The 25,020-nt window shown below is 43.6% G+C and overlaps 1 protein-coding gene across 2 annotated transcripts in view; it reads left to right on the top strand.

The window, feature by feature from the left end:
- Positions 1–25,020, top strand: part of POLA1 (DNA polymerase alpha 1, catalytic subunit) — a 333,405-nt gene that overhangs the window by 56,787 nt on the left and 251,598 nt on the right. For both annotated transcript variants that reach the window (XM_066249441.1, XM_066249440.1), the window contains exons 25-26: positions 2,689–2,838; positions 3,249–3,371. In XM_066249441.1, the coding sequence (XP_066105538.1) occupies positions 2,689–2,838; positions 3,249–3,371 (273 nt within the window). The remainder of the gene's footprint in view (positions 1–2,688; positions 2,839–3,248; positions 3,372–25,020) is intronic.

Genomic DNA, 25,020 nt, shown 5'->3' with positions numbered 1-25,020 from the left:
TTTATACTCCTACCAGCCATGTGTACGAGTTGTTCTTCTTCTTCTTCAACACTTGATATTTTCAGTCTTTTAAATTTTGTCCTTGGAAGCACTTCTTAATGATCCTACTCACTACACAGCCTTTTAAAATATCTTTTTGAATGCTTTCACATGGACATTAATCAGTGGTCCTTCAATCAATAGTTTTATGTAGGGCTTAATATTTATATATAAAGCTGATACAACTGACTTTCAGTAGGAAAATTGGTTAGATTTGACACTCTAGCCATAAAAGATATAAATTAACATACCGTCTTTGTATATTGTTTTCCTCTGCTTCTTTGTACATGTGGCAGAATATGTCTATTTGCCATCCAGCTCCTGAACTTACGTGTCTTTTAGTTCCCCCTTCATGCTTGGGAGCTATTTTTCAGCCATATTCCCAGAACAGGTAATCTTACAGACGTGCCTAGCCCGCCTGGTTCTGTCAGCAGTGCCCACAGGAGTGGTTTCACGGTATACAAACATGGCTGCGAAGGAGGGCCTTTCTATGGGACTGGAGGATACTTTTACAGAGAAGGTATTAGGTAGACGTCCCCAAAAGGCAGTGACTGCATTTGATGCATAATGTTCTCTGGGCTCTGTCCTGCGACTTTGTCAGCACTGTGATGATTATTGAGCTTTCCAGTTAGGATTCTGAATATGTAATAGGATCATTTCAGAATTGGAAAGGCACTTAGAGGTCATCTATGAAATACTATCCTGTAGTGATTTATAGGTTCCGCCTCATTTTCCCGTGTAGTTACTGGTCTTCAGACCAGCTAGTGCTGCAGTGCTAGTGGGAGTAGAGGCGGCATGGATTATACTTGTCCTGACTCCAGATGCCTTCAGTTGACTTTTTATTTGACCTCCATAGTTGCTGTAAATAAATTGGAATGTATACCGAGATCTCTGTAATAGATCTGTTACTGTCATTTGGTATATTGGAAAACAGTACATCCATGTTACTATTGTAAGATTGTTCATTGGAGGATATTGATTTTTATAAAATTAGATTCTTTGTAAAAGCTGGGTTATCAAGTGGCATTGACTTGACATACTTTAAGAGGTTTATTTTTAATTCTGAATCTTTGAAAGGGCAAATGTGCCTGGATTTTCTTTGCAGTCTGTTAATAGAATTAATGGAGGTTTGAGAAAAATGGTCTAATTTTACTGCTTTTTTTCTGCTGTAAATTTTAATATAAGAAGACTGCTGGTTGCTTTTCTTAAATGTTGCTATTCTTCTACTGATTGCAAAGCAACTTATAGGTAAAAGGTACTACATATAAGCTAAGGAATATATACAGGGGTGAGAAAAAGTAGGTTTACAGTTCATATGGAAAATAATATGAGAATTAATAATAATGCAAGAATATACTGTTTTGCATACTCACAATTATAAACCTACTTTTGCCCACCCTGTATTAATTTTTAGAAATGTCATGACCTATTTAAATGTGTTCCAAATTCCTAAAAGAAATTTGCTGATTTGGTATTTAGACTTTTATTTTTTTAGTCTAAAGCATTTATAGTAATTGCTATGATTTCCCATAGTTTTATAAATTATACAGCATTTTGTTTGGTAGTATGCATGATTTAAAACAGTAGTTTAGTTTTTTTTTTTTAAGTCCTAGAAGTCTCTTTTAGTGTTTTTATTTTAAAAACAATTTCCCCAAACATGTTTCTCCCAATCCTTTTTTTTTTTGTAGCGAGAGAGAGAGAGATAGAGACAGGAAGGAAGAGAGATGAGAAGCATCAACTTGTAGTTGCAGCACTTTAGTTGTTCATTGATTGCTTTCTCAATGAACAAGGGGGGGGGAGGTCTAGCCGAGCCAGTGACTCCCTTGCTCAAGCCAATGACCTTGAGCTCAAGCCAGCGATCTTGCACTTCAAGCCAGTGACCATGGGGTCATGTTAATGATCCCATGCTCAAGCTGGCGACCTCGGGGTTTTGAACTTGCAATCTCAGTGTCTCAGGTCGATGGTCTGTCTAGTGCGCCACCACTGGTCAGGCTCTCCCTAATCTTTTTTTTTTTTTGTATTTTTCTGAAGTGAGGAGTGGGGAGGCAGTCAGATAGACTCCCACATGCGCCCAACCGGGATCCATCCAGCATGCCCACCAGGGGGTGATGCTTTGCCCATCTGGGGCATTACTCTGTTGTAGCCAGAACCATTCTAGCGCCTGAGGCAGAGGCCATGGAGTCCTCAGTGCCCGGGCCAACTTTGCTCCAGTGGAGCCTTGGCTGCAGGAGGGGAAGAGAGAGACAGAGAGAAAGGAGAGAGGGGGAGGGGTGGAGAAGCAAATGGGTGCTTCTCCTGAGTGCCCTGACTGGGAATCGAACCTGGGACTTCCACACGCCAGGCCGACGCTCTACCACTGAGCCAACTGCCCAAGGCCTCTCCCCAAACTTATTGAAGAGAGGAGAGGAGCATGTGTGAACATTCAGTCCTTTAAATGGGACCTACGTTTGTCAGTACCTGGCAGGGAGGAGAAATGACGTGCTGGCTTTTCCTCTCGGCTCTCATTGCCCCCCGTGCACTGCTGACTTTCACTATACACAAAAGTTGTTTTTCAAAGTGTGATCAATAGGTAAAGCTCCCACAAAATAATTTAAAAATTCACTAAATGAAGGCTTGATTTGTCTGAAATTTCTGTTGTGTGTTCATCAGGATGAAGAACAAGAACAGATCCCTGAGCTGCCGGATCCAAGCTTAGAAATGGGTATTCTGCCCAGAGAGATCCGGAAACTGGTAGAGCGGAGAAAACAAGTCAAACAGCTAATGAAGCAGCAGGATTTAAATCCAGACCTTGTTCTTCAGGTACGACTTTTCACTACGGACTCTGAGTGCCAGTCTCAGCGTGTAGAATTTGATTACCTGGGAGTGGTTCACACGTGCTGTGGGCAAACGCATATGCCGGTTTTACACCTGTGGGTAGGAAACCATTCAGGAATGCTAGAGCGCCTCACGGTGGAAGGTGCCTCTATCTGCAGAGCGGTATCTGAGTGAGCCCCTTCTGACTCTGGGGGCTTTGGGGCCTGTTTCCTTGATTCCAGGAGGTCGGAATCATGGCTCTGGGAGGACAGGTTGGGGTGTTAAGAGTTTTTTTTACCCCCAGGGGTTTTGAGGGTTTCTCCTCAGTGGTCATATATATAGAAAGACAGCTAATGTATAATGCTTAAGCAGCTGCAAATATTATTGTCTGTCTTTTGTCCTTGTGCGGCCCACAGTATGACATTCGACAGAAGGCTTTGAAGCTCACGGCCAACAGTATGTACGGCTGCCTGGGATTTTCCTACAGCAGATTTTACGCCAAACCGCTGGCTGCTTTGGTGACGTACAAAGGAAGGGAGGTAAACAGTGGAACGTTCACACTTGGAAAATGACGAGTGTTTTTAACTGGATATATTATAATGTAGGAGAACCAAGCTTGTTACCTAGTTATACAGCTTCGGGTACCCCTTCTCTATGACAAATTGGAGAGAGAGAGAATTTTAGATAAGGATCTATTTTTTTACCCAATAACTATATGTGTGTGTGTGTGTGTGTGTGTGTGTGTGTGTCTGTGTGTTTATTGAGTATCCACTCTGTGGCAGACATTGTTCTAAGCACTAGGGGTAGAGTGTCGGGTGAGACGTAGAAGGTCCCTGCATCCTGAGGCTCACGGTCTACCAGGGTAGAGGGTGTACAGGGCAGTGTGGTGGGGACTTGGGGGGGAGAGGATGGTTTGGGAAAACAGACCGTAAATAAGTGAATAAATACATGCCAAAAGTACCTGAGAGAACATGATAGGAGTACATGCTATGCAGATAATGAGACAGATGGTAGGTTAGAGAACGTTAATCCTTTGAGTAGTATGAACGTTCATGTACGTCTCCGTGCCTCCTGACCATCCACAGTACGATTGTGCAAAATTTTTTATATTAAAAATGTGTAAGACAACATTAAAAAAAGGCAAATGGATGTTCTTGTTTCCATAAATTGGTTATCAAACAAACATGATTTTAAGTTCATAAAACTGTAACTAGAACTAATTTCAGTTTTTGAAAAATAACTCACTCCTGGGGGTCAGTGAGCATGAAAAAAACTCACTACTCAAGGGTTAAGATGGCTAGTGTAGCTCGGTTAGGGAAGGCTTCTTTAGGAAGTGACAAGAACGAGACCTGAGTGACATAAGTTAGCTAGTGCTTTTGCTTGTGTATTAGGTCAGAGCGTGGAGGGAAAGAAGAAATTCGGAGAATGTGTCCGTGTTCATGCTGTAGCTCATTAGCTAGTGGCCCCATTTCTGAGGATGGAGACATCCAGCAGGGAGGGTCTGAGAGTTCTGTCTTGACTGTGTTACCATTGAGATTTGTGAATATCTCTAGGCATATGAAGTAGGCAGCTGGATATTGAATTCCATCATTTCAGGAATATATCAAGACCAGAGTTATGGATTGAGAGTTATTGGCTTTAGAAAGATGGGCCAGATTGCAAACAGGTTTGAGGTACTGTCACTTTGTAAACACTGTAAGCTCCATTTGCTTTAGCACCATGTGCATGGGTTTGTATTAACTTGTAAAAAAAAATAGTCACATTAAGTATTAATTCCTTTTAACTCTAGTAAACTATTGGTTCCTGTCAGTGGATTTAAGACTGTCAGTCTTGGCCTGACCTGTGGTGGCACAGTGGATAAAGCCTCGACCTGGAACACTGAGATCACCAGTTTGAAACCTCTGGCTTCCCTAGTCAAGGCACATATGGGAGTTGATGCTTTCTGCTCCTCTCTCCCTCCTCTCTCTCTCTTTCTCTCTTTCTCTCTTTCTCTCTTTCTCTCTCTCTCTCTCTCTCTCTCTCTCTCCTCTCTCTCTAAAATTAATAAATAAAATCTAAAAAAAATAAAACAGACTGCAAAAAGTAGTAACAGAAGATCAATGTTAAGGTCAACTAGGGCATAAACAAACAAAAAAAAGACTGTCAGTCTTTTTTGTTTTAGCGAGAGAGAGAGGGACAGACAGGAAGGGAGAGAGATGAGAAGCATCATTCTTCATTGAGGCACCTCAGTTGTTCATTGATTGCTTTCTCATACATGCTTTGACCAGGGGGCTGCAGCTGAGCCAGTGACCCCTTGCTCAAGCCAGTGACCTTGTTCTTCAAGCCAGTGACCTTGGGCTCAAGCCAGCGACTCCACGCTCAAGCCGGATGAGCTCAACCTCAAGCCAGTGAACTCAGGGTTTCGAACCTGGGTCCTCTGCATCCCAGGCCGATGCTCTGTTCACTGCGCCACCGCCTAATCAGGCAAGACTGTCAGTCTTAAGAAGGTAGTTGGTGGCTATGGGCACAGTGGTTGTGTTGGGAGTCTGGACTCAGAATACTCTAGAGCAGGGGTTGGCAAACGATGGCCTGTGGGCCAAATCGAGCCTGCCATCTAATTCTATAAATAAAATGTTGCGGTATCATCGCCATGCCTGTTCATTTATGTAGTGTCTGTGGCTGCTTTAGCGGTATGTCAGCAGACTTGAGTAGTCAAGATGGAGACTTGCATGAAAGCCTAGAATATTTATTCTCTGGCCCTTTTCAGGAAAAAAAGCTTGCTGACTGACCCTGCTTGAGAGTCCGACACTGTCCCATAGAACTTGGAGGTGATGTTCTCCATCTGAACTGTCCGAGACAGCTGCCAGCCACAAGTGGCCACTGAGCACTTACTGTCGGGCTAGCGCCACCTAGCTGAGGAGCTGGCTTTTGAGTTGTATTTAATTATAATTGTAATGATAATAAATTCAACTTTAAATAGCCACATGTGACTAGTGGCTACTGTAGTGGGTGGCACAGACCCAGCTGGCATGAAACAAACAGTACGTTCAGAGCTGCTCTTCTGTTGGCAGCCCTGTCTCAAACACTTGGCTTCGGACTGTGGTTTTCAACCTTTCTATACTTTGGGACCAGTGAAAATAGAATTATTTTAGGGACTGCTAGGGCAGAAAGAATTCACCCTGAGCATATGCAAATTCAACTAAGATCATTGGATCTATAGTCTTCATACAACATCAGGGTGGTTAACTCGTGTGCAGACCCGCATGAATTTCTGGCAGAACGGTCCGCGGACCGGCAGTTGAAAAACACTGGCTTAGCACACAGGGAAGAGTGGCAAAGCATGTATTGGTCACCAGCAACATGCGAGAAGTGTTTGGATGCATCATTTCATTCAAACCCACAAAAATCCATTGATCAATACCTGATCATGTTTCCATTTTGTAGAGGAGAAAGATCAAGTCAAAGAGGTGCAGTCTAGTGACTGTTTTGAATTGGAACCCATGTCTTCCTGATCGTAAGGCTTTTACCACATGAGGATTGCCTGATTTGTCTCAGGATGTCCTCCATGATTGGGCTTCTACCGTATATTCTACCTCTTATTCCTTGAAGCTCATCTTTTTTGATATTCATCTCAAGACAAAGGTCTTTTTTACATGAGCAGATATAAATGCTTTAGGACTAGGTGAAGTGAGGGAAGGATGTTTTCCATTTCTTAGGCTAAGTTTATTTTTAAAGTATTTAAATTTTATTTCTGTATATGTATCCAGTAGCTTCTGATAGAATACCATCTCATTTTTGTATTAGGAAAGGCACTCGCTATGCCCCAACTGGGTGATAATACATGGGTTGACTATTGAGATTGGATCAAGGTTACTCTTAAGTTTCTCATGAGAGGCAATAGTTGACAATTTACTCCCTTGGAGAGTGCCTCTTGCTGTTGGGAAATCCCTGTTGTTAAATTTTCTGCATTGCCTCAAAATCCGCAAGCTTAAAAGGGCACTGTTGATAATGATAAGCCCCAAATTTGTCCAGCGATCTCCCCCACTCCCCTAATCCATTGTACTTTAAGGGCAATATTTTCATTTAGCTGGATTTTTAATAGGGAGTTTAAACTCAGTTTTTATTTTTCTATTGCATAAAATAGAACAATAACAAATCTTAATAAACTATAAAAAATAACCGTGCTTTTCCCACTAAAAAAGAAAGCAAAGAATTTCAGACGAGTCTAGAAATAAGTGCATGTGATTTAAATTCTTGGTTTCTACTTTCCCCTTATCTCTTTCTCCTTTGCTCCTTCCCACGAGTAATAAACACAACAACTATGGAAAGGGGACCTTTAAAGTAATGTGAGGTTAATGAAAAATTACGGTGGCACAGTTGCTCCCTGGAAATCTGTTCCAGAAGAAGATTCATAGCCACTTATAGAGATTATTTCCTCAAATAAAAATGATTGGTAAAGTGTTGGTGATAATTATTAGCACTGGCAGAATGGAATCTTCTGTGTGATAATCGGCCTTTGGATTTGTTAGTGTTTTCTATGTATGCTCTCGGGCCTTGGTGATTTCAGGCATCTCTCTCTCTCTTTTTTTTTTTTTTTTTTTTTTGAGAGAGAGACAGAGGGACAGAGATGAGAAGAATCAAGTCTTTGTTGTGGCACCTTAGTTGTTTATTGATTACTTTCTCATATGTGCCTTGACCAGGGAGCTCCAGCTGAGCCAGTGACCCCTTGCTCAAGCCAGAAACCTTGAGCTCAAGCCAGCGAGCCCAGCTGGGGTTGTGTCTATGATCCCATGCTCAAGCTGGTGACCCCGTGCTCAAACTTGTTGAGCCTGCGCTCAAGCCTACGACCTTGGGGTTTTGAACCTGGGTCCGCTGCGTCCCAGTCCAGCGTTCTATCCACTGCTCCACTGCCTGATCAGGCAGGCATCTCTAGATTATTACAGAAGTAGGAAGAGTGATGTGTAAAATGGGAGTCAGTTGGCTGAGATTTTGGGATACCTTTGTAACTTTATCAAACTGCTATTTTTTGTAGTAAGACAGAAGGACAAAATAATACAGTAATTTGAAGAGCCTGTATGTTGTTTCCTTTTAGAGTTTTTGTAGGATAAATTAGATTGCGGTTCTAGTGGAAATTAATGAGAAGGAAAGCTGGTAGCATGCCATCTGAAAAGATTATAAAATTTTGCATTTGAATATGGATTAACACAGTCTTGAGAGGCCTTGAAGTGTCCCTCCCTTTTTATTTTTAAGTCTATTTTGTATGCTCAGTTTTGTCAGATTCATGCAGCTTTGGCTCTGGTGACCCAGTAATTTCTGTAATCAAATGTATTATGGCTGCTAGAATATTCAGAGTAATTACTAATTTTACTTTTAAAAACAGATTTATAATAAAAATGCTAACAGTTGTGTCAAACGGACATCAATATTGTCTTTTCCCAGGTGTGACCTTTCACACTTAAACTCTTGTATGATTTTTAATTGTGCAGTGGTAGAAGATTTAGTTAATGATTGATTAATTATACGGGGGACTTCACAGTGTTCAAGTTATAAAAAAAATGAAGTTGATATTTCCAGAGAATATGGAACCTTAGTTTGTAGACTCTGTAAATACCGTCGATATATGTGTGTGTGTTCACAATGTATGTGTAGAGAGACAAAGGTATCAGGCAAGTCGGTAGTACTAAGTGGACATGTATTTTGAACCACCAAGAAAATAGGCTCAGTTGTCAAGTGAGTGGTGTGGTAATTGAAGTGATTATTCACTAGATGGCGATAGACACCCTGAGATCATTAATCAATTAAGGGCTTTATTCTGTGAACAATAGTGAAGGCCATGTAGTGACACAAATCTGTCCAAATTTTTTACTTTTACTAATTTTGAAACTCTTAATAAAGGCTAACACAGAACCAAAGGATTGGAAAAGTATGATCTAGTTAGTGTTTAAAATAATAATGGTTTTTGAATCGTAAGCTTTATTGGTAAGAGCTATCATTTAATGTATCATAGCAAGCTAATTCTTTTATCAAGTAGCTAAATTCATACTTCTGGCCATGGGGCTACAATTCATGACTCCCTTGGTCACAGTATCAGTCTAATCTAAAGAGAATTGAAATGATATTGATATATAATTTTACCTCTTTGAATTTAATGGGGTTTTTTGAGGGATTTTAAACTTACTCTATACTTACATGCATACTTATTGCATAATCCTTAGTGTAACAGTAATATTTGTCTTTATGGAATAATTAGTACTTATTGACATTGGTATTGTTTTACTTCTGCACTCTGTTATTTCTCTACCCTTGAGAAAACGGCTTTTGGTCTGGGTTTTTGATTGCATTTTAAAGCGAGTGTATGCTCTCATGTTTGGGTGGAGAGGCCATGTGTTTCCATTTTCTCACCCAGTAGGCTGAAATGAGTTTTTTGCCAACCTGCCTTCCAGCCAGTTGTAGGCTGCCTACCTTGCAGTTGTGTTCAGAGCTGAAATTTTTACATTTAGAAAACGTATCCAAATCATCGCATGAACACATTACAGTCTTGGTGGGCCTTCCTTGGAGCCTGTTGGAGGTGTGCAGGCTCCTGTCAGGAAGGAGCCCTTGACAACGGCGCTGGGATGGGGGTGGGCTTTGGCCTTCGTTGCTATCACTGGCGAAGGAGACTGAAGATGGAGACTTTTACAAATGAGTGGTAAGGGTGTCTTTAATCTTTTTTTTTTTTCATTTTTCTGAAGCTGGAAACAGGGAGAGACAGTCAGACAGACTCCTGCATGCGCCCGACCGGGATCCACCCAGCACGCCCACCAGGGGCGAGGCTCTGCCCACCAGGGGGCGATGCTCTGCCCATCCTGGGCATCGCCATGTTGCGACCAGAGCCACTCTAGCGCCTGAGGCAGAGACCACAGAGCCATCCCCAGCGCCCGGGCCATCTTTGCTCCAATGGAGCCTTGGCTGCGGGAGGGGAAGAGAGAGACAGAGAGGAAAGCGCGGCGGAGGGGTGGAGAAGCAAATGGGCGCTTCTCCTGTGTGCCCTGGCCGGGAATCGAACCCGGGCCCTCCGCACGCTAGGCCAACGCTCTACCACTGAGCCAACCGGCCAGGGCGGTGTCTTTAATCTTTATCTGGAAATAACCAAGATTTTCACTTTTTCAGTCTTTTTTTTTTTTTAAAGAAAGCATTTTTTTTAGTTGTGATAGTGTTTTTTAAATTAAAAAAAAAACAGGCTTTAAAAAAAGTTAAATGCAGTAAAATATAGAGACAAGTCAAGACCCTTTCCTCCCCGTCCCCACACCTTTCTCTCGTTTTCCTCAGAGGGGACTGCTCTCAGTGTCAGTTTTGTCCTTCAGCTCCTCTTTTTCTGCTTTTACAGCAAACGTACGCCTCTACCTGTGGTACATTAAAAGATTTGACCATTTCTGTGTTGCGCTATGTACATTGTTAGTGTTTGCACTTTGGGATACCCTACTCTAGGTGCCGCATATAAGGTATCTCCATGTTGGTCCATGTTCATGTGTGATTGACTCACGTTTCCTGTTGGGTGATACTGCAGTGAACACGTCCAGCCCAGCGTTCTTTTTATTCGGCCATGTCCACATTTTTAGGTTTCCGGGCTTCCATTTGTTTGAGGCTTGTGCTGTTACCAACAGAGCTGCAGCAAATGCACATGTGCAGGAGTGTCTCTCGTGTGTTGCTAGGCGAGGAGTTTGCATAGCCACAAGAAATGTATGCCATGGATAAAGCAGTCATCTAATTGATCATAGGCAGCTGATTCTTTCAGATAGCTCAGTTCCCATCCCAGGCCGCGGGGCCACCATACAGGACTCCCTCAATCACAGTGCCAGAGCGTCACTTAGACTACATTGGAGGGGAGAAGAGCCAAGGCGGTGGGCGGGTTAGGTGGAAGCCGCACTCACCTCTTCCCACCACCACAGCAAAGTGACAACGAAATCATCTCAAAGGAAGTCAGCAATGATCCTGAGAGGTCATTTTGCCTCTTGGAATTTGTTTATTTTTCTGTTGAAAACATACTCATTGCCTAATACTTAGTGTTCCACACTCTTGTTAGCACTTGTCATTATCAGTATTGTTCCTTTTTGCCATTCTCATGAACATGAAATGGTATCTCATTGTGACTTTAATGGACATTTCCCTAAATTCCAGATAAGTTGAGCATCCTTTCATGTGTTTGAACTCTTCAGTTTTCTTGTGTGAATGGCCTGTACGCACATATATATCTCCTGTTTCGTTGGGTTGTGTGTCTCAGTATTTTTTCTTAGATGTCTGGTGAATATCTTTTGGTCTGTGGCTGATCCTTTTTTTTTTTTTTTTTTTTGTATTTTTCTGAAGCTGGAAACGGAGAGAGACAGACAGACTCCTGCCGACTGGGATCCACCCGGCACGCCCACCAGGGGCAACGCTCTGTCCACCAGGGGGCGATGCTCTGCCCCTCTGGGGCGTTGCTCTGTTGCAACCAGAGCCACTCTAGCGCCTGGGGCAGAGGCCAAGGAGCCATCCCCAGCGCCCGGGCCATCTTTGCTCCAATGGAGCCTCGGCTGTGGGAGGGGAAGAGAGAGACAGAGAGGAAGGAGAGGGGGAGGGGTGGAGAAGCAGATGGGTGCTTCTCCTGTGTGCCCTGGCTGGGAATCGAACCCGGAACTTCTGCACGCCAGGCCGACGCTCTACCACTGAGCCAACCAGCCAGGGCCTGTGGCTGATCCTTTATGTGCGGCCTTTTATTGTGCAGAGTTTTTTTTTTTATTTTAATGCCAAATATTTGATTTCCTCCCTGTACACTATATGGTTTTTTTCATTAAGAAATCCTTTCCTCCTCCAATGACAGAGAATTCTCTTTTATTTTCTTCTAAAAGTTGCAAAGTTTGGCCTTTCTCATTCTTGAATACGTCTGGAAATTAGTTTTAGGGATGGTATAAGTTAGGGTTATAATTGTATTTGTCTATTTCCTTCCTTGTGGAGTTGTTAAATCTGTTTCTCAGTTCTAGGGGTCAACAGATTATAACCCATGGGCTAACTCCTATGTACTGCCTGTTTTTTTAATAAAATTTTATTGGGAACCAGCCACACCCCGTGCTTATGGCTGCATTTGTTCTGTTACAGTGGCGGAGTTTATGAGTGGCCACAGAGACTGAATGAACTGTAAAGAACAAAATATATATTTGCTGGTCCTTCACAGAAGACGTTTGTGGACCTCTGGTCAAAAAGAGAGTCATACCTAATAGAAAAGTCACTCTGGTTTCTAACAGCTGTAGTCATAGAAGTGAACAATAGAGGAAATGACAGCAAAGGAAGGAAAACATCTTTTGGATGTTTAAAAAATATAGATTTTGATGTTTTTCTTGTTTTTTGATTCTCACAACCCAAGTAGAAAAGGGAAGGTCTGAATCCTCTGGAGTGGTGTGCAATATTTTATGTGTCTGTGCACGTGTGTACTTTTTGAGGGTGCGTATAGCATTTCAGAGATTCTCAAAAGGGATTATGATGCAAAAATGGTAAGGAACTGCTGGTTCTTATTATTTCATTTCTTCTCCTTTTGTGGTTTGAGGGAAAACTTCAGTCTCAAAAACGTGTGCTTTTGTCACCTAAAGCATGGCAGCGTGAAGACTTCTTGCCAGACCAGACCCATGGAAATTGGGTGGGTGGCAGGACGGAAGAGTTCTCATTCTGTCTCCAGCATTTTAGCAGCCACCATTAAAACTACTTTTAACTTCAGCTGACCTACTAACATTTTGATTCTTTTTAATATGAGATTTTTTTTTAAGGATGAAATGTAGGTTTAATATTTGGCAGAATATATTTGATATTTTAAAAAAAGCAATATCCTTTTTTCAGTGATCACAGATTACTTGTCACTTTTGAAGTTGTTTATATTATAAAATTCTAAGCCAGGGAAACTTTTACCCCCTTTTTATTGTACTTCAGGGGTGTTTGAGTTCTAAATTGTTTTTAATTCTTCAAGACTGCTAACACACACTATTTGGCTTGATTAATTCACATCTAATTCAGAGTTTGTGGTAATTTAGATGGAATGAATTGAAATTATTTATAGTACAAGTTTTTCTCTGTGCCTTTTTCTTTTTTTCTTAATGAGTTACAGTTGACATATAACATTCTATTAGTTTTAGGTATACAATATAATGATTTGATATTAGCATACACTGTGAGATGATCACCACAATAATTCTAATTACTACTTATCACCGTACTTCTTAGTACAAATAGTTATTTTTGAGCTTTTACTAAGTAGCATTTACGTTTTGTCCATTTGTATCCTTTCTGAAAATTGATGGAAGTAATGTTGGTAAATATAAACATAAGAGGATGTACTAATTTGGAAATAGCCCATGGAAGTCCAGTCAACATTATGATGATGTAGACATTCAATAATTTGAGAGAGATGTGACGAAAAAAATGTCAAATATATAGAACAATTTATATTCTATTAACACAATGTTGTGTCTAGAGAGATAAATAAGTGGGTTACACTTAGGCTACACTTTTCTTTGTATTACTCTGCATGCTTGAAAACATTGGCACATTTAGTCCCAAATAGCCAAAACTTTATTTCCTTTTTATTTTTCTTAGTGAGAAAGAACGAGAGAGAGGGAGGGAGGGAGAGAGAGGGGGGCAGGCAAACAGGAAGGGAGAAAGATGAGTTGCCATAGTTGTATCACTTTAGTTGTTTTGATTGCATTCTCATCAGCGCCTTGATGAGGGGGGTTTCCAGCTCAGCCAGTGACCCCTTGCTCAAACCAGCGCCCATGGGGTCATGTCTGTGATCCCACACTCAAGCCAGCAACACTGCACTCAAGCTGGCGACCCTGCACTCAAGCCGGCAACCTCGGGGTTTTGAACCTGGGTCCTCAGCGTCCCAGGTCAGCGCTCTAGCCACTGCACCACCACTAGGTGAGGCTCAAATAGCTGAAACGTTAGCTTTAAAAAATAAGTTCAGAATGACCTTAACCTTCTTTCTTAATCCTTTGAGTAGTGAGTTTTTTTCATGCTTGCTGACCCCTGGGAGTGAGTTGTTTTTTTTTTTCATAAAATGAAATTAGTTTCAGTTCCCGTTTTATTAATTTGTTTGATAACCAACTTATGGAAACAAGAACATACATTTGTCTCTTTTTTTTAATGTTGCCCTACACATTTTTAAAATAAAATATTTTGTTTTCTGGATGGCCAGGAGGCACGAGGGACGTACATGAACATTTATACTACTCAGAGGGTTAAGAGTCGGGATCTGGCGCCTCCAAGATGCCTGGACATCTGCCTCAGTGCTCTGTTGTGTTTGGGACAATGAAAGGTACAGGTTTAGGAGGACACGAGGCGACTGGTAGAGGTGGCTGTGTCCAGCCCTGCTGGTGCAACGAGCTGGGACCTGTGAGTGTTAAGAGAAGAACGCTTCAGCAGGAGATATTGTACTTCCGTCCTTTCTTGTTGATCCGTCCGCGGCTGCGGACGTTTTGGAATGGTTTGCCTTATCTTTGTCTCACCTGAACTTTGGGGAATCCGGGAAGGACCCATTTGCCCAAATAATGCAAGTTTTCATCGAGTAGAGGTACCCTGCACCCTTTCTACACACACATTGTAGCACTGGGCGTCAGCGGTGGAACAGGTGGTCCTGGGGCTGGGGGCTGGCCTCCCCCTCTTCCAGAATCTCCTTTATTTTGTTAAGGAAACTGGGATTGTCTTATTCTCCATCTAAATTAGAGCCTTAAACACACACACACACACACACACACACACACACACACACACACACACACGATGGTTTACTCCTAGATTTTGGGACGGGCCTGCATACATTAGTATGACCTCTTAAGAGGTTCTCTCTTTCTTACCAAAAACAAAAGAAAAGCCTACGGCCCTCGAATTGTTTCTCCCTTCTCCACTGTCCACTTCTGTGCAGTTTGTTGGGGACCCCGTGGCATACATGTTGGTGTTCTCCCTCGCATTACGCCTGTGCCACACAGCTGGATGCTTGTTTGCGGAAATCTAGGATCACGCTGGCCTCGTAGTTTCCACAGTTAAAGATGGGTGGGTGCGGAGGAGATGCATTTTTAAAGAGACAATCATGATATTTAAGCCCATTTCGAATTTTAAAGAATGGCCTGGATACTTGGAACAAGAAAAGGATACTTTGTACACTTTTACCAGGCACTCTTATTTGGGAAGAAAGGAGTGGTACCTTTGCCTCGATCTTTTGCCTTACATTTAATTATTGGAACCTCTGGGAATGTGGCTAAGGATGAGGAGATAAATCCCATCAGACTGACCTTGTGTCAGCGCCACGGATCTCTGCCGAGACAGATTAAGTTTCATTACTCTGACTCAGATAACAAACTGAGTCCTGGAAGGCTCTTCCTTTCTGTCCAGCCCTTACCAGAAAGAGGGGCTCTCTGTGAGCCCCCACTCGTGCCTCTTTCTGCGTATGTGAACATCCTATATAAACGTGTTTTGGTGTATGTTTCTTCTTCACAAGTTGCGTGTTATTTGACAGGTGTTCTAAAGCTCCTTGTTTTGGCAGTAAACCAAGATGACAGAGCAGTAATGATTTCGAAAGTGCTATTCCCTCCTTGTTAAGAGACAAAAAGAAAAGTGTGAATTTATTAACCACTATTCATCAGTGGCATAGAAATTGGCGTAAGGTTTAATTGTCTGGTTTTACAGTCAGTCTGCATAGGTAATTTTCTGGATAGCACTGTTCTTAAGGAAAGGGGAAGATGTCATATAACTTTATTATTATTATTATTACTTTGGTCTCCCATGTCTTTTTTCCCTCCCTCTTCACAAATTGCAGCTATCGATGGATTGAAGAGATGACTAGAAAACCCAAATATTGACCTTTTCTTTTTTTTTTCTTTCCTCATCTGCCCAGGTGATACATTTATGGGCGGCATGGTTTGCACCTGGCAACCTTGCAGACTTCCCATCCCCCACAGGATCAGCTGCCTCCGCATAAGCTGATGGTGTACGAAATGTCACTACGCTGTCTCCTCACTTTAGCCATTCTGGGCACATTTATTGCTAATTGGAAGAACCTGCTTTCTGCAGCCTGCACCGTCGGGTGGCTTCAGCCACCTTTTCACAACAGTACAGTCAGGTCCTTTAAATTTAGACACATCCATCTCAAATTTAAAAACAAAACAAGCTGGTGGGGGTTATTATGGCTCTGGACTGGTTAACGGAGGGAAGACTAATAGAATTAGTGCCTTCTGTTTGTATATCGTCATTTCAGTAGGCAGTGTGAGCCTGTGTCAATTTGCCATATCATAAATACTGTGTTAAATTACAGTGAGCCGAGTTTGGTAAGTCGTGGGAGTTTTGGAAGGCGGGGAGAATGGCTTTGTGTATGTGTGTATGTGTTAAGAGGCTGTTTGATTTTAAGCCAGGGATTCCTGAGCCCTGTAGTCATCTTTCTAGACATCTTATACCTGCTTTGAAATTGAGTGCCAGTGTCAGGTTTTACAGCTGTCCTTGTTTCCTTTTATTATTAATAATTTTTGTGGTTGAATTGGCCTGTGTCTCTTTTAAACTCAAATGTATTAAGAGTCTCAAAATTTAAAACTTTTCTTTGAAAAGCCAAATGAAATAAAGTCTCACTAAAGTGAATCTACTTGCATTTTTAAAAGAACAACAATGTGAATGATTCCCAGAAATGGTTTATGTGCAGTATTGGGAATTACTGATTCTTCTTTGCAGGTTCGGGTTTAGTTTTCTTTTGCCTATTTTTATTGGCTTTGTTGTTTTATGTTGAACAAAAGATTTGTCATTTTGAGGCCAACGATGAGATTTTTTGCCTCAGGGCTGAGAGTTGAGTGGGGACGGGAGTGGAGCAAAGATATTAGGTTTCTATCATAATTTGGAGTGTCAGGCATTTGGCTATATTTATTTCAGGGGCTTTTCACCCCTGCTGACTTAACCACAGACTGTATTTCCAGGCCTGTGCAGGAGGGTGGTGTGCCTTCCGCAGGCGGGGAGGAGTGGGGGTGAGGAGGGGCACTGAGGCAGAGGAATAAGCTCACAGGCTATTAATAATGTGCATTGTTCTTAGACCACATGTGATGTTTGTATGTCTGCTCTGGCCAGCAGGCTAGGGTGTAGGTTTTATTTAAATTGGACCGTGTGACATGAAGCGATGGCAGCTGATGATAGCTGATGATTGAATTGCAGGAAAAATGCGAGTGTTTCTTCTTTAAAGATGTCTTGATGGGGCAGGGGGGGGAAAAAACTTGTTTTCCGAAGATTGACTGAGAGCAGATGAATATATTTAATTCAATTACTGATTCTTGCCCCATAGCCAGAAATTCTTAAAGTACTATTTGCTGAGTATGTACCATGGAGGGAAATAGAGACAAATGACATTGGTTGTGACCTGCAGGCTTGAGACGAAAGCCTTAGGTAACGATTCCAATAAAACTGGTGCTAGAGCTTGGCACGCCAAACTCGTGACTGCTTACTAGTAAACAGGGAGGAGCTTTATAGGCGCACAGAGCACATGGAGGAGTGAGGGTGTGCTGGTGAGAGCCCGGTCTGGAAGCCAGGGTGCCACGCTCAGCCATTCGCTTGTTTGCTTTGTGCGGCTCTGAGCAAGCCTGTCATTTCGAGTCCCTGTGTTTTCACTTGTCAGAGGCCGCTGGGTGACAGCGATTGCTGTTCAGCTCCCGTTACGAAGCCCCTTACCATAGGAAAGCCTAGATACTGTCGTTTCTCCTCACAAGCCAAAGGAAGCATTTGTGTGAGGTGCCGAGCCGCTAGGAGTGGGGCATGGTGTCGGTGTGTTGGGGAAACGGGTCAGTTGAGGTCTTCAAGGACCTTGTCCTCATGCAGTTTTCAGTCTGCTGGGTGAGAGCCATGAAGCAAATAGTTCAGTGGATGATCATGCCATTCCAAAGGAAAATAAGGACTCGGAAAAGGAATGGGAACTTGTGAGTGCTGATAACAAAATCCCTGTGAAATATCAGAACCCCTAGACTGAAGAATCAGAGGTTTCCCGAGCCAGTGACACTCATAGAGCTGAGATATGGAAAGCATGCACGGGAGTTAATAACCTAAAGGGCTACAGGGCTAAGTATTGCAAGGTGAGGGAGGACATATGCAAAGGGCCTGTGGTAAGTAGAAGCGTTATGTGGTCAAGCAACTGCGAGAAGGCTGCTGTGGAGTGTAGAAAGGAAGGGGTGAGGCTGGAGAGTGGCCAGGACACCCCGTGCAGGTCTTGTGGGCCAAACTGAGCAGGAGAGGACATTCGTGGGTTCTTTGAAGGGGTGGAGGGATTGGCTCCCATTTGCATTTTGAGAAGCTCATTCTGGCTGAGAGAGTTGGAGGGGTCAGAATAGACGAGAGGAGTGAATTAGTAGGCTCTTATTAAAGTATCCCAGGCAAGTGATGGTGGTAGCTGACTGGTATGATGGCAGTCAGAGGAGGGAGGACACAGGCGTGAGAGAGATAGGTGAAAAATAATCAGCAAAGCCTGGTAGTAGGTCGGCTGGGGCTTAGACTAGAGAAGGTAGCAAGGAGAGCGCCTGTCTCGCGTTAGAAGCCAGGTGAGTGCCTTTCACTGAGGTAGACAGCAGCGAAAGGTGACCGGGTTGTGGGCTGTGGGAGCGGAAGATGAGCAGTTTGAGCTTGGACGTGTTCATTTTGAGGTGGCATGGTACACATTTCGGGGTCGTTGGTATATTGAGCTAGATTAAGCCATGGACTTGGCCGAGATTCCTTTGAGAGAGAGGAGGAAGTGGAGAGAGGTGGTGGAGGCCTGATCTGCTGGGTCCCAAGCAGGTGGCTTGGTGGGGGAGGACGAACTGAACAAGTTGTCAGTAGAAGAGCCAGAAGGAGACCAGAAGGAGCACCTGGTGTGGTGGGGAGAGTGCTTCAGAGGGGTGCTGGGTGTGTGGTGGGGAGAGTGCTTCAGAGGGGTGCTGGGTGTGTGGTGGGGAGAGTGCTTCAGAGGGGTGCTGGGTGACTGTCTGGAAGAGGCCCTGACAGAAGTGTTGAAAATTTTCCGTTGAATTTTGGGACGTGAAGGTGATTGTTGACCTCAGCTGGTTCTGACTGCGTGCAGCAATGGTGGCGAGGCAGAATTGCTGTAGTTTGCTGTTATAACGCTCCCCAGTTCGTAGATGAGGGATTTGAGGCACAGAGAAGAGTTTGTGAAACACTTCAGCTAAGTGGCAGACCTGGACCCAGGCTGGGCCTGGAGTCCGCGTGCTCCCTGCTGTCCCCCGTGTCACTGTCACCTCCAGCCCAGTGGTAGGATTCAAATAATTTAACAACCGCTTCTTGCTGTAATGACCGTTTTAAGTATAAGAAAACGATATGCCCAAAGCTAGTTTTATTATTTCATGCATTTCATACCTAAATAAGAACAATAAAAGAGGTACACAAAACTAGATTATAAGAAAGAGCTTTAAAATATTAATGAAAAAAAGTTAAATAATACCTGACAAAAACCCCAGTAAGACTGTTATTAACATATTCCCATGTTGCTTTTTGATTGGCGTCCTCACTTGCAATTTTTTCCCCTATGGATGGAATGAACATCACTACGGACACTTAGAATCCATCGTTGTACAGGTGAACGTTAAAAAAGAAAGGCATGTAAATTTGTGATTTCCACATTGAGCACCCCCCAGAGAGAACCCTGATTACAAGGGCCATTTTAACAACCAGTTTGCCCAACTCAACAAAACATTTGGTATCGGTTCTGCCGAACCGGTGGGAACCTGCTGAATCCCAGCACTGCTGCAGCCACGGGCTTCCCAGGCGCGTCCCAGGCAGTGCTGCCTGCGGGCTCTGCTTTGCCCTGGGCTGCTAGCCCGCTGATGGACGAACCTCTCCACAGGGGTGTTGGGGAGAATTAAATGAGATAATGTGTATTAACGCCTTGATAAAATTATAGTAAGCACTTAGTAAATGTTCACTAAAGGTGCACCTCATGTTGTGACCTCCCCCTCTGCAGAGCCGCTCTCTTTTATTTTATTTTTTTGTATTTTTGTGAAGTTGGAAATGGGGAGACGGTCAGACAGACTCCCGCATGTGCCTGACCAGGATCCACCCGGCATGCCCACCAGGGGGCGATGCTCTGCCCATCTGGGGCGTTGCTCTATTGCAACCAAAGCCATTCTAGCGCCTGAGGCAGAGGCCATGGAGCCATCCTCAGCGCCCAGGCAAACTTTGCTCCAATGGAGCCTTGGCTGCAGGAGGGGAAGAGAGAGACAGATAGGAAGGAGAGGGGGAGGGGTGGAGAAGTAGATGGGTGCTTCTCCTGTGTGCCCTGGCCGGGAATCGAACCTGGGACTCCTGCACGCCAGGCCGACGCTCTACCACTGAGCCAACCAGCCAGGGCCCAGAGCCGCTCTTAACTCCATCTACATTTGTCTCTCTCTTGAATGCTTAATAGCCTGCTCTAATAAGGCCGTTTTTCATGCTGTTTGCGAAATATTTCCTACTTTACGTTTCACTTCACCGTTTCTTCTGCCTTTCCTGCCTTTGTCCACCTACACTAATTTTTGTGCTGTCTTTTGCCTTCCTTAAAACTCACTTTCCCTGACTTATTTAACCTGGCCTTCCTTATGCTTTCACATAGTGACCTCAGCTTGTACTTACATTCATTTACTCTCCAGTTTGATAAGCTTGTTCGTTCAATTTTACTAAATAGATTTGGGGGCCTGTGCTGTATTTTCATGTCCTTCAGCAGCATGTAATAGTGGGCACAAAGTGGCAAACATCCAAGTATTTTTATAATATTTAAACTTATTTAGCATTTGTCTTATCATTTTCTAAGCCGGTCCTAAGGTCCCGTTGTTCGTGAGCCTTGCCAACCTTACCACCCTTACCTTCAAAATAGTCAGACTCGCCTGACCAGGCGGTGACGCAGTGGATAGAGCGTCGGACTGGGATGCAGAGGACCCAGGTTCGAGACCCTGAGGTCACCAGCTTGAGCGCGGACTCATCTGGTTTGAGCAGAAAGCCCACCAGCTTGAACCCAAGGTCGCTGGCTCGAGCAAGGGGTTACTTGGTCTGCTGAAGGCCCGCGGTCAAGGCATATATGAGAAAGCAGTCAATGAACAACTAAGGTGTTGCAACACGCAATGAAAAACTAATGATTGATGCTTCTCATCTCTCTCCGTTCTTGTCTGTCTGTCCCTGTCTATCCCTCTCTCTGACTCACTCTCTGTCTCTGTAAAAAATAAATAAATAAATAAATAATTAAAAAAAAAAAGTCAGACTCATCCCTATTTCTCCAATGCCATGGCCACCGCCTACTTAGTTCAGGCCACCGTTGTGTCTGACAGCAGCTGCTTTGGCGTCTCCCTTCTGATGCCTTCTCTACAAAGCAGGGAATCGTATTTTCCCTGTGACTGCATCATGTCATTTCCAGTGCCCCCCCAGTTCGTTTTGGCCCCCAAGGCCCTCCACTGACCTCCCTGTGCCCCTGCTTTGGTCCAGCCCCACGGGCCACCGTTTTCTTTTAGTTCCACACGTACGTTTCGCTCTGTCCTTCTCTTGGACCCCTGTGCCGGCCCCCTGCCTGGAACACTCCTTCTCAGGCCTGGCGCAGAGGTGCATTTTTCTTTCTGGGTCTCAGTTTATATGACACTTTGGTGAGGTCTTCCCTGACTCTGCTGAAATAGGTTTATCCACCCTACCTCCACCTCTCATTTTTAAATTAAATTTTTTTCTCCCTTACTTTTTTTTTTTTTTACAGATTCAGGGAGAGAGTCAGAGAGAGGGATAGACAGGGACAGACAGACAAGAACAGAGTGATGAGAAGCATCAATCATTAGTTTTTTGTTGTGCTTTGCAACACCTTAATTGTTCATTGATTGCTTTCTCATATGTGCCTTGACCGCGGGTCTTCAGCAGACTGAGTAACCCCTTGCTTGAGCCAGCGACCCTGGGTTGAAGCTGGTGAGCTTTTGCTCAAACCAGATGTGCCTGCCCTCAAGCTGAGGGCCTCGGGGTCTCGAACCTGGGTCCTCTGCATCCCTGTCCGATGCTCTATCCACTGTGCCACTGCCTGGTCAGGCTCTCCCTTACTTTTATAGAGTAAAATAAGGTATCCATGTAGCTACCTCCTCCCAGGTCTAATACATACATGTTAAGATTTTGTCATAACTGCTTCAGTGTGCCTTTTTTATTATTTTATTTATTGATTTTTCTGGGGAGGGGAGCGAGAAGCGTTAACTTCTAGTTGCTTCACTTTAGTTGTTCATTGGTTGCTTATCATTGTGTGCTTTTACCGGGCAAGCCCAGAGTTTCGAACCGGTGACCTCAGCATTCCAGGTCAACGATCTAGCCACTGCGCCAACACAGGCCAGGCCTGCTTCAGATTTTCTTTAAGTCAGGGAAAGCCTTACAGATGTCTCCGTGTGCCCTTCCCCAGTCTCCCCATTCCCGCAATGCCTGTTGTGAAGTTGATATGCATCTTTCCTTTTTGTATGCTTTTTTAATCTGTGAATAGGCCCATTTAATTTATGTAAATGATACTTCCTATTTGAGTTTACAACTTGTTTTTCTCCCAGCGTTATATTTTTTACCTATAGCTGTGATGATACATACAGATCTGATCATTCCATTTCAGCTGCTCTATTGTATTCCGTTATGTGGATATTCTGTAGTTTATTCCTCCATTTCTCTGGGGCCGGTCATTGAGGTTGTTGTCAGTTGTCCCCTAGAATGGAAAGTATACGTTCCTCTATCTGTCTTTTTGTGCACACGTGTGAGAGTGTCTCTGTTACATTTTCTTGCTCAGCGTCCTGTTTGGTTCCCACTGTGGACTCACTGACTTATTTCGCTGTGCTTGTATTCCTCTTCCTTCTTAGACTATGAACTCTATTCGAGTAGAGTCTATTTTACCCACCCCCAAACACACAGCGCATAGCTCAGACCTTGGCACATAGTAGGTACTTGGTTGACACTTATTGTGTGAATTCAACCACCTGCTTTCCATTTGGCTTGTATCCTTCATCCCGTTGGTTTTTTTTTTTTCTTTTCTGAAGCTGGAAATGGGGAGAGACAGACAGACTCCCGCATGTGCCCGACCAGGATCCACCCGGCACGCCCACCAGGGGCAACACTCTGCCCACCAGGGGGCGATGCTCTTCCCCTCCGGGGCGTCGCTCTGCCGCGACCAGAGCCACTCTAGCGCCTGGGGCAGAGGCCAAGGAGCCATCCCCAGCGCCCGGGCCATCTTTGCTCCAATGGAGCCTTGGCTGTGGGAGTGGAAGAGAGAGACAGAGAGGAAGGAGTGGGGGGGTTGGAGAAGCAAATGGGCGCTTCTCCTATGTGCCCTGGCCGGGAATCAAACCTGGGTACCCTGCACGCCAGGCCGACGCTCCACCGCTGAGCCAACCGGCCAGGGCCCTGTTGGTTTTTGAACTTCAGTTTTCAGAGTTTTGAAGAAAGGTGGAGATTGGTGAAATGGGTTGCCAATTCCTGTGGGAGGCGAGTGCAGGTGATGGGGTGAATCTGGCACAGAAAGGAGCTAACGAGAAACAAAGCTTTAAATAACTTGCTTTGGATTAAACCCTTTCCCATTTCAAAACATGGAGGTGAAGGATGACGTGGAGGCACACGGACTAGTTTTGGTTATTAAAGGAGCTGGTTGATCAACTATGGTCTCCTATATGTGTAGCATTGTTGATTAGTGTAGAATTTTGGAAGGGTAAGGGGATTTTTTTATTTATTTCCTAAAACCATTTTATTTAAAACTTAGGTATAAGAAACTACTCTTTTATCTGTCTTTTTTATTTTGGAATAGGACTTGTGGTAGGCAGAGGAGACATAGGCCATAGATAAAAGAGACACAAGAGGAAATTGGACTGTTGATCTTTGAAATATGATTAGTTAAATCAATTACTTTTTTAAAATTCTCATTTTTATTAGGGTTCAATGAGTAAGTGCATGTGTTCTGTGCTTCGTTTAGTTTTTGGAACTATTGAATGTTTCTGGACTGCCAGAGTTCAGGTTGAACTCTTTGATGCTCACACACTGAATTCACATATAGAGAGGCCTAGCACGTCAGAGGAACAAACATTTATCCGCCCCCCCTCTGCTAGCTTTAGAACAGATGCTGCTTTAACCATAGCTTTGGCCTTGTTTCTAGTACCAGCTATCTCACTTGGTCCTCTGGGAGCCTGGCAAACCATTTGGTGATAAATTGAGTCACTGTGAACTGTATTTGGAGATATTTATTAGAAGGGGAAAATACAGCTATGATTAAGTCCTCTGCTAATGCCTCTAATTTATTCTTTTTCACTCTAGCATATATTGGTTCTGTCCTCCCCCATGCAATTCATTGTGGCACACATGACTAGCTCTCAACTCAGGTTGGGTAACAGTTATTATGAACTTCCAAAGAGAATTAGGAGCTGGTCTCACTTTCCCTTCTGTGTGTCCATAGTAGAGTTGCAACACATGATTCAGTTAGGGATAACAATGATAGCTAAGATGTATCAAGCATTTAATGCTTTCTAGACACTGTTCTAAGCACTTTATACTAACAGTAAACCCTACTACAACATATAAGCTGAGTTTGAAAATGTTTTTGCATTTGCATAAAATGTAGGAGTCATGTGAGGTTTATGAAAAAGAATGTTTTCCAGTTTGTTTTCTACTGGCTGTGTGTATGGGGGGGTGGCATATAGGAGAAAGTGTTTTCATTTATTAGATGAATAGAAATGTCCTGAACTGAGGAAATCTAAATGGTCACGAGCCTAGTTCTTTCCTAACATCCTGCCCGCTCCTCTTCCACCCCTCCATAAAAGCTGTAGCTTGTTCCTATAAATGGGGGCTGGGTGGGGGATGGGAGCCAGTGCTCTCAGTCGAGTTATTATAGATCTGAATTTTCCTGATTGTGCGGCAAGTTAACCTGGGGTTTTATGCTATGATCTCCATTTTCTAGATGAGAGAACTGAAGTACGGCCTGCCCAAGGGCCAATTACAGAGCCGTGATTCAAATACAGGGAGCCCGAGTGTTCTTAACTGCCCCCAGTGTACATTGCCTGTGTTTTTTTGTTTTTTTTTTAGGGTTTATCTATGCAGCAGGCATCATGAAATGCAAGAAAATAGTGTTATATCTTCACCGTGCTTGGAGCCATTTTTGTTTGAAAGGCTGTGTGCTGGTTAGCATGTATTGTTTAGGATTGGGTAGTATTTGGTGCCACTTAATAGATGTCCGCAGAGCGTCAGTTCTCT

Source organism: Saccopteryx bilineata, chromosome X, assembly GCF_036850765.1.
Source record: "Saccopteryx bilineata isolate mSacBil1 chromosome X, mSacBil1_pri_phased_curated, whole genome shotgun sequence".
Lineage (NCBI taxonomy): Eukaryota > Metazoa > Chordata > Mammalia > Chiroptera > Emballonuridae > Saccopteryx > Saccopteryx bilineata.
This window is presented reverse-complemented; position numbering and strand designations above follow the sequence as displayed.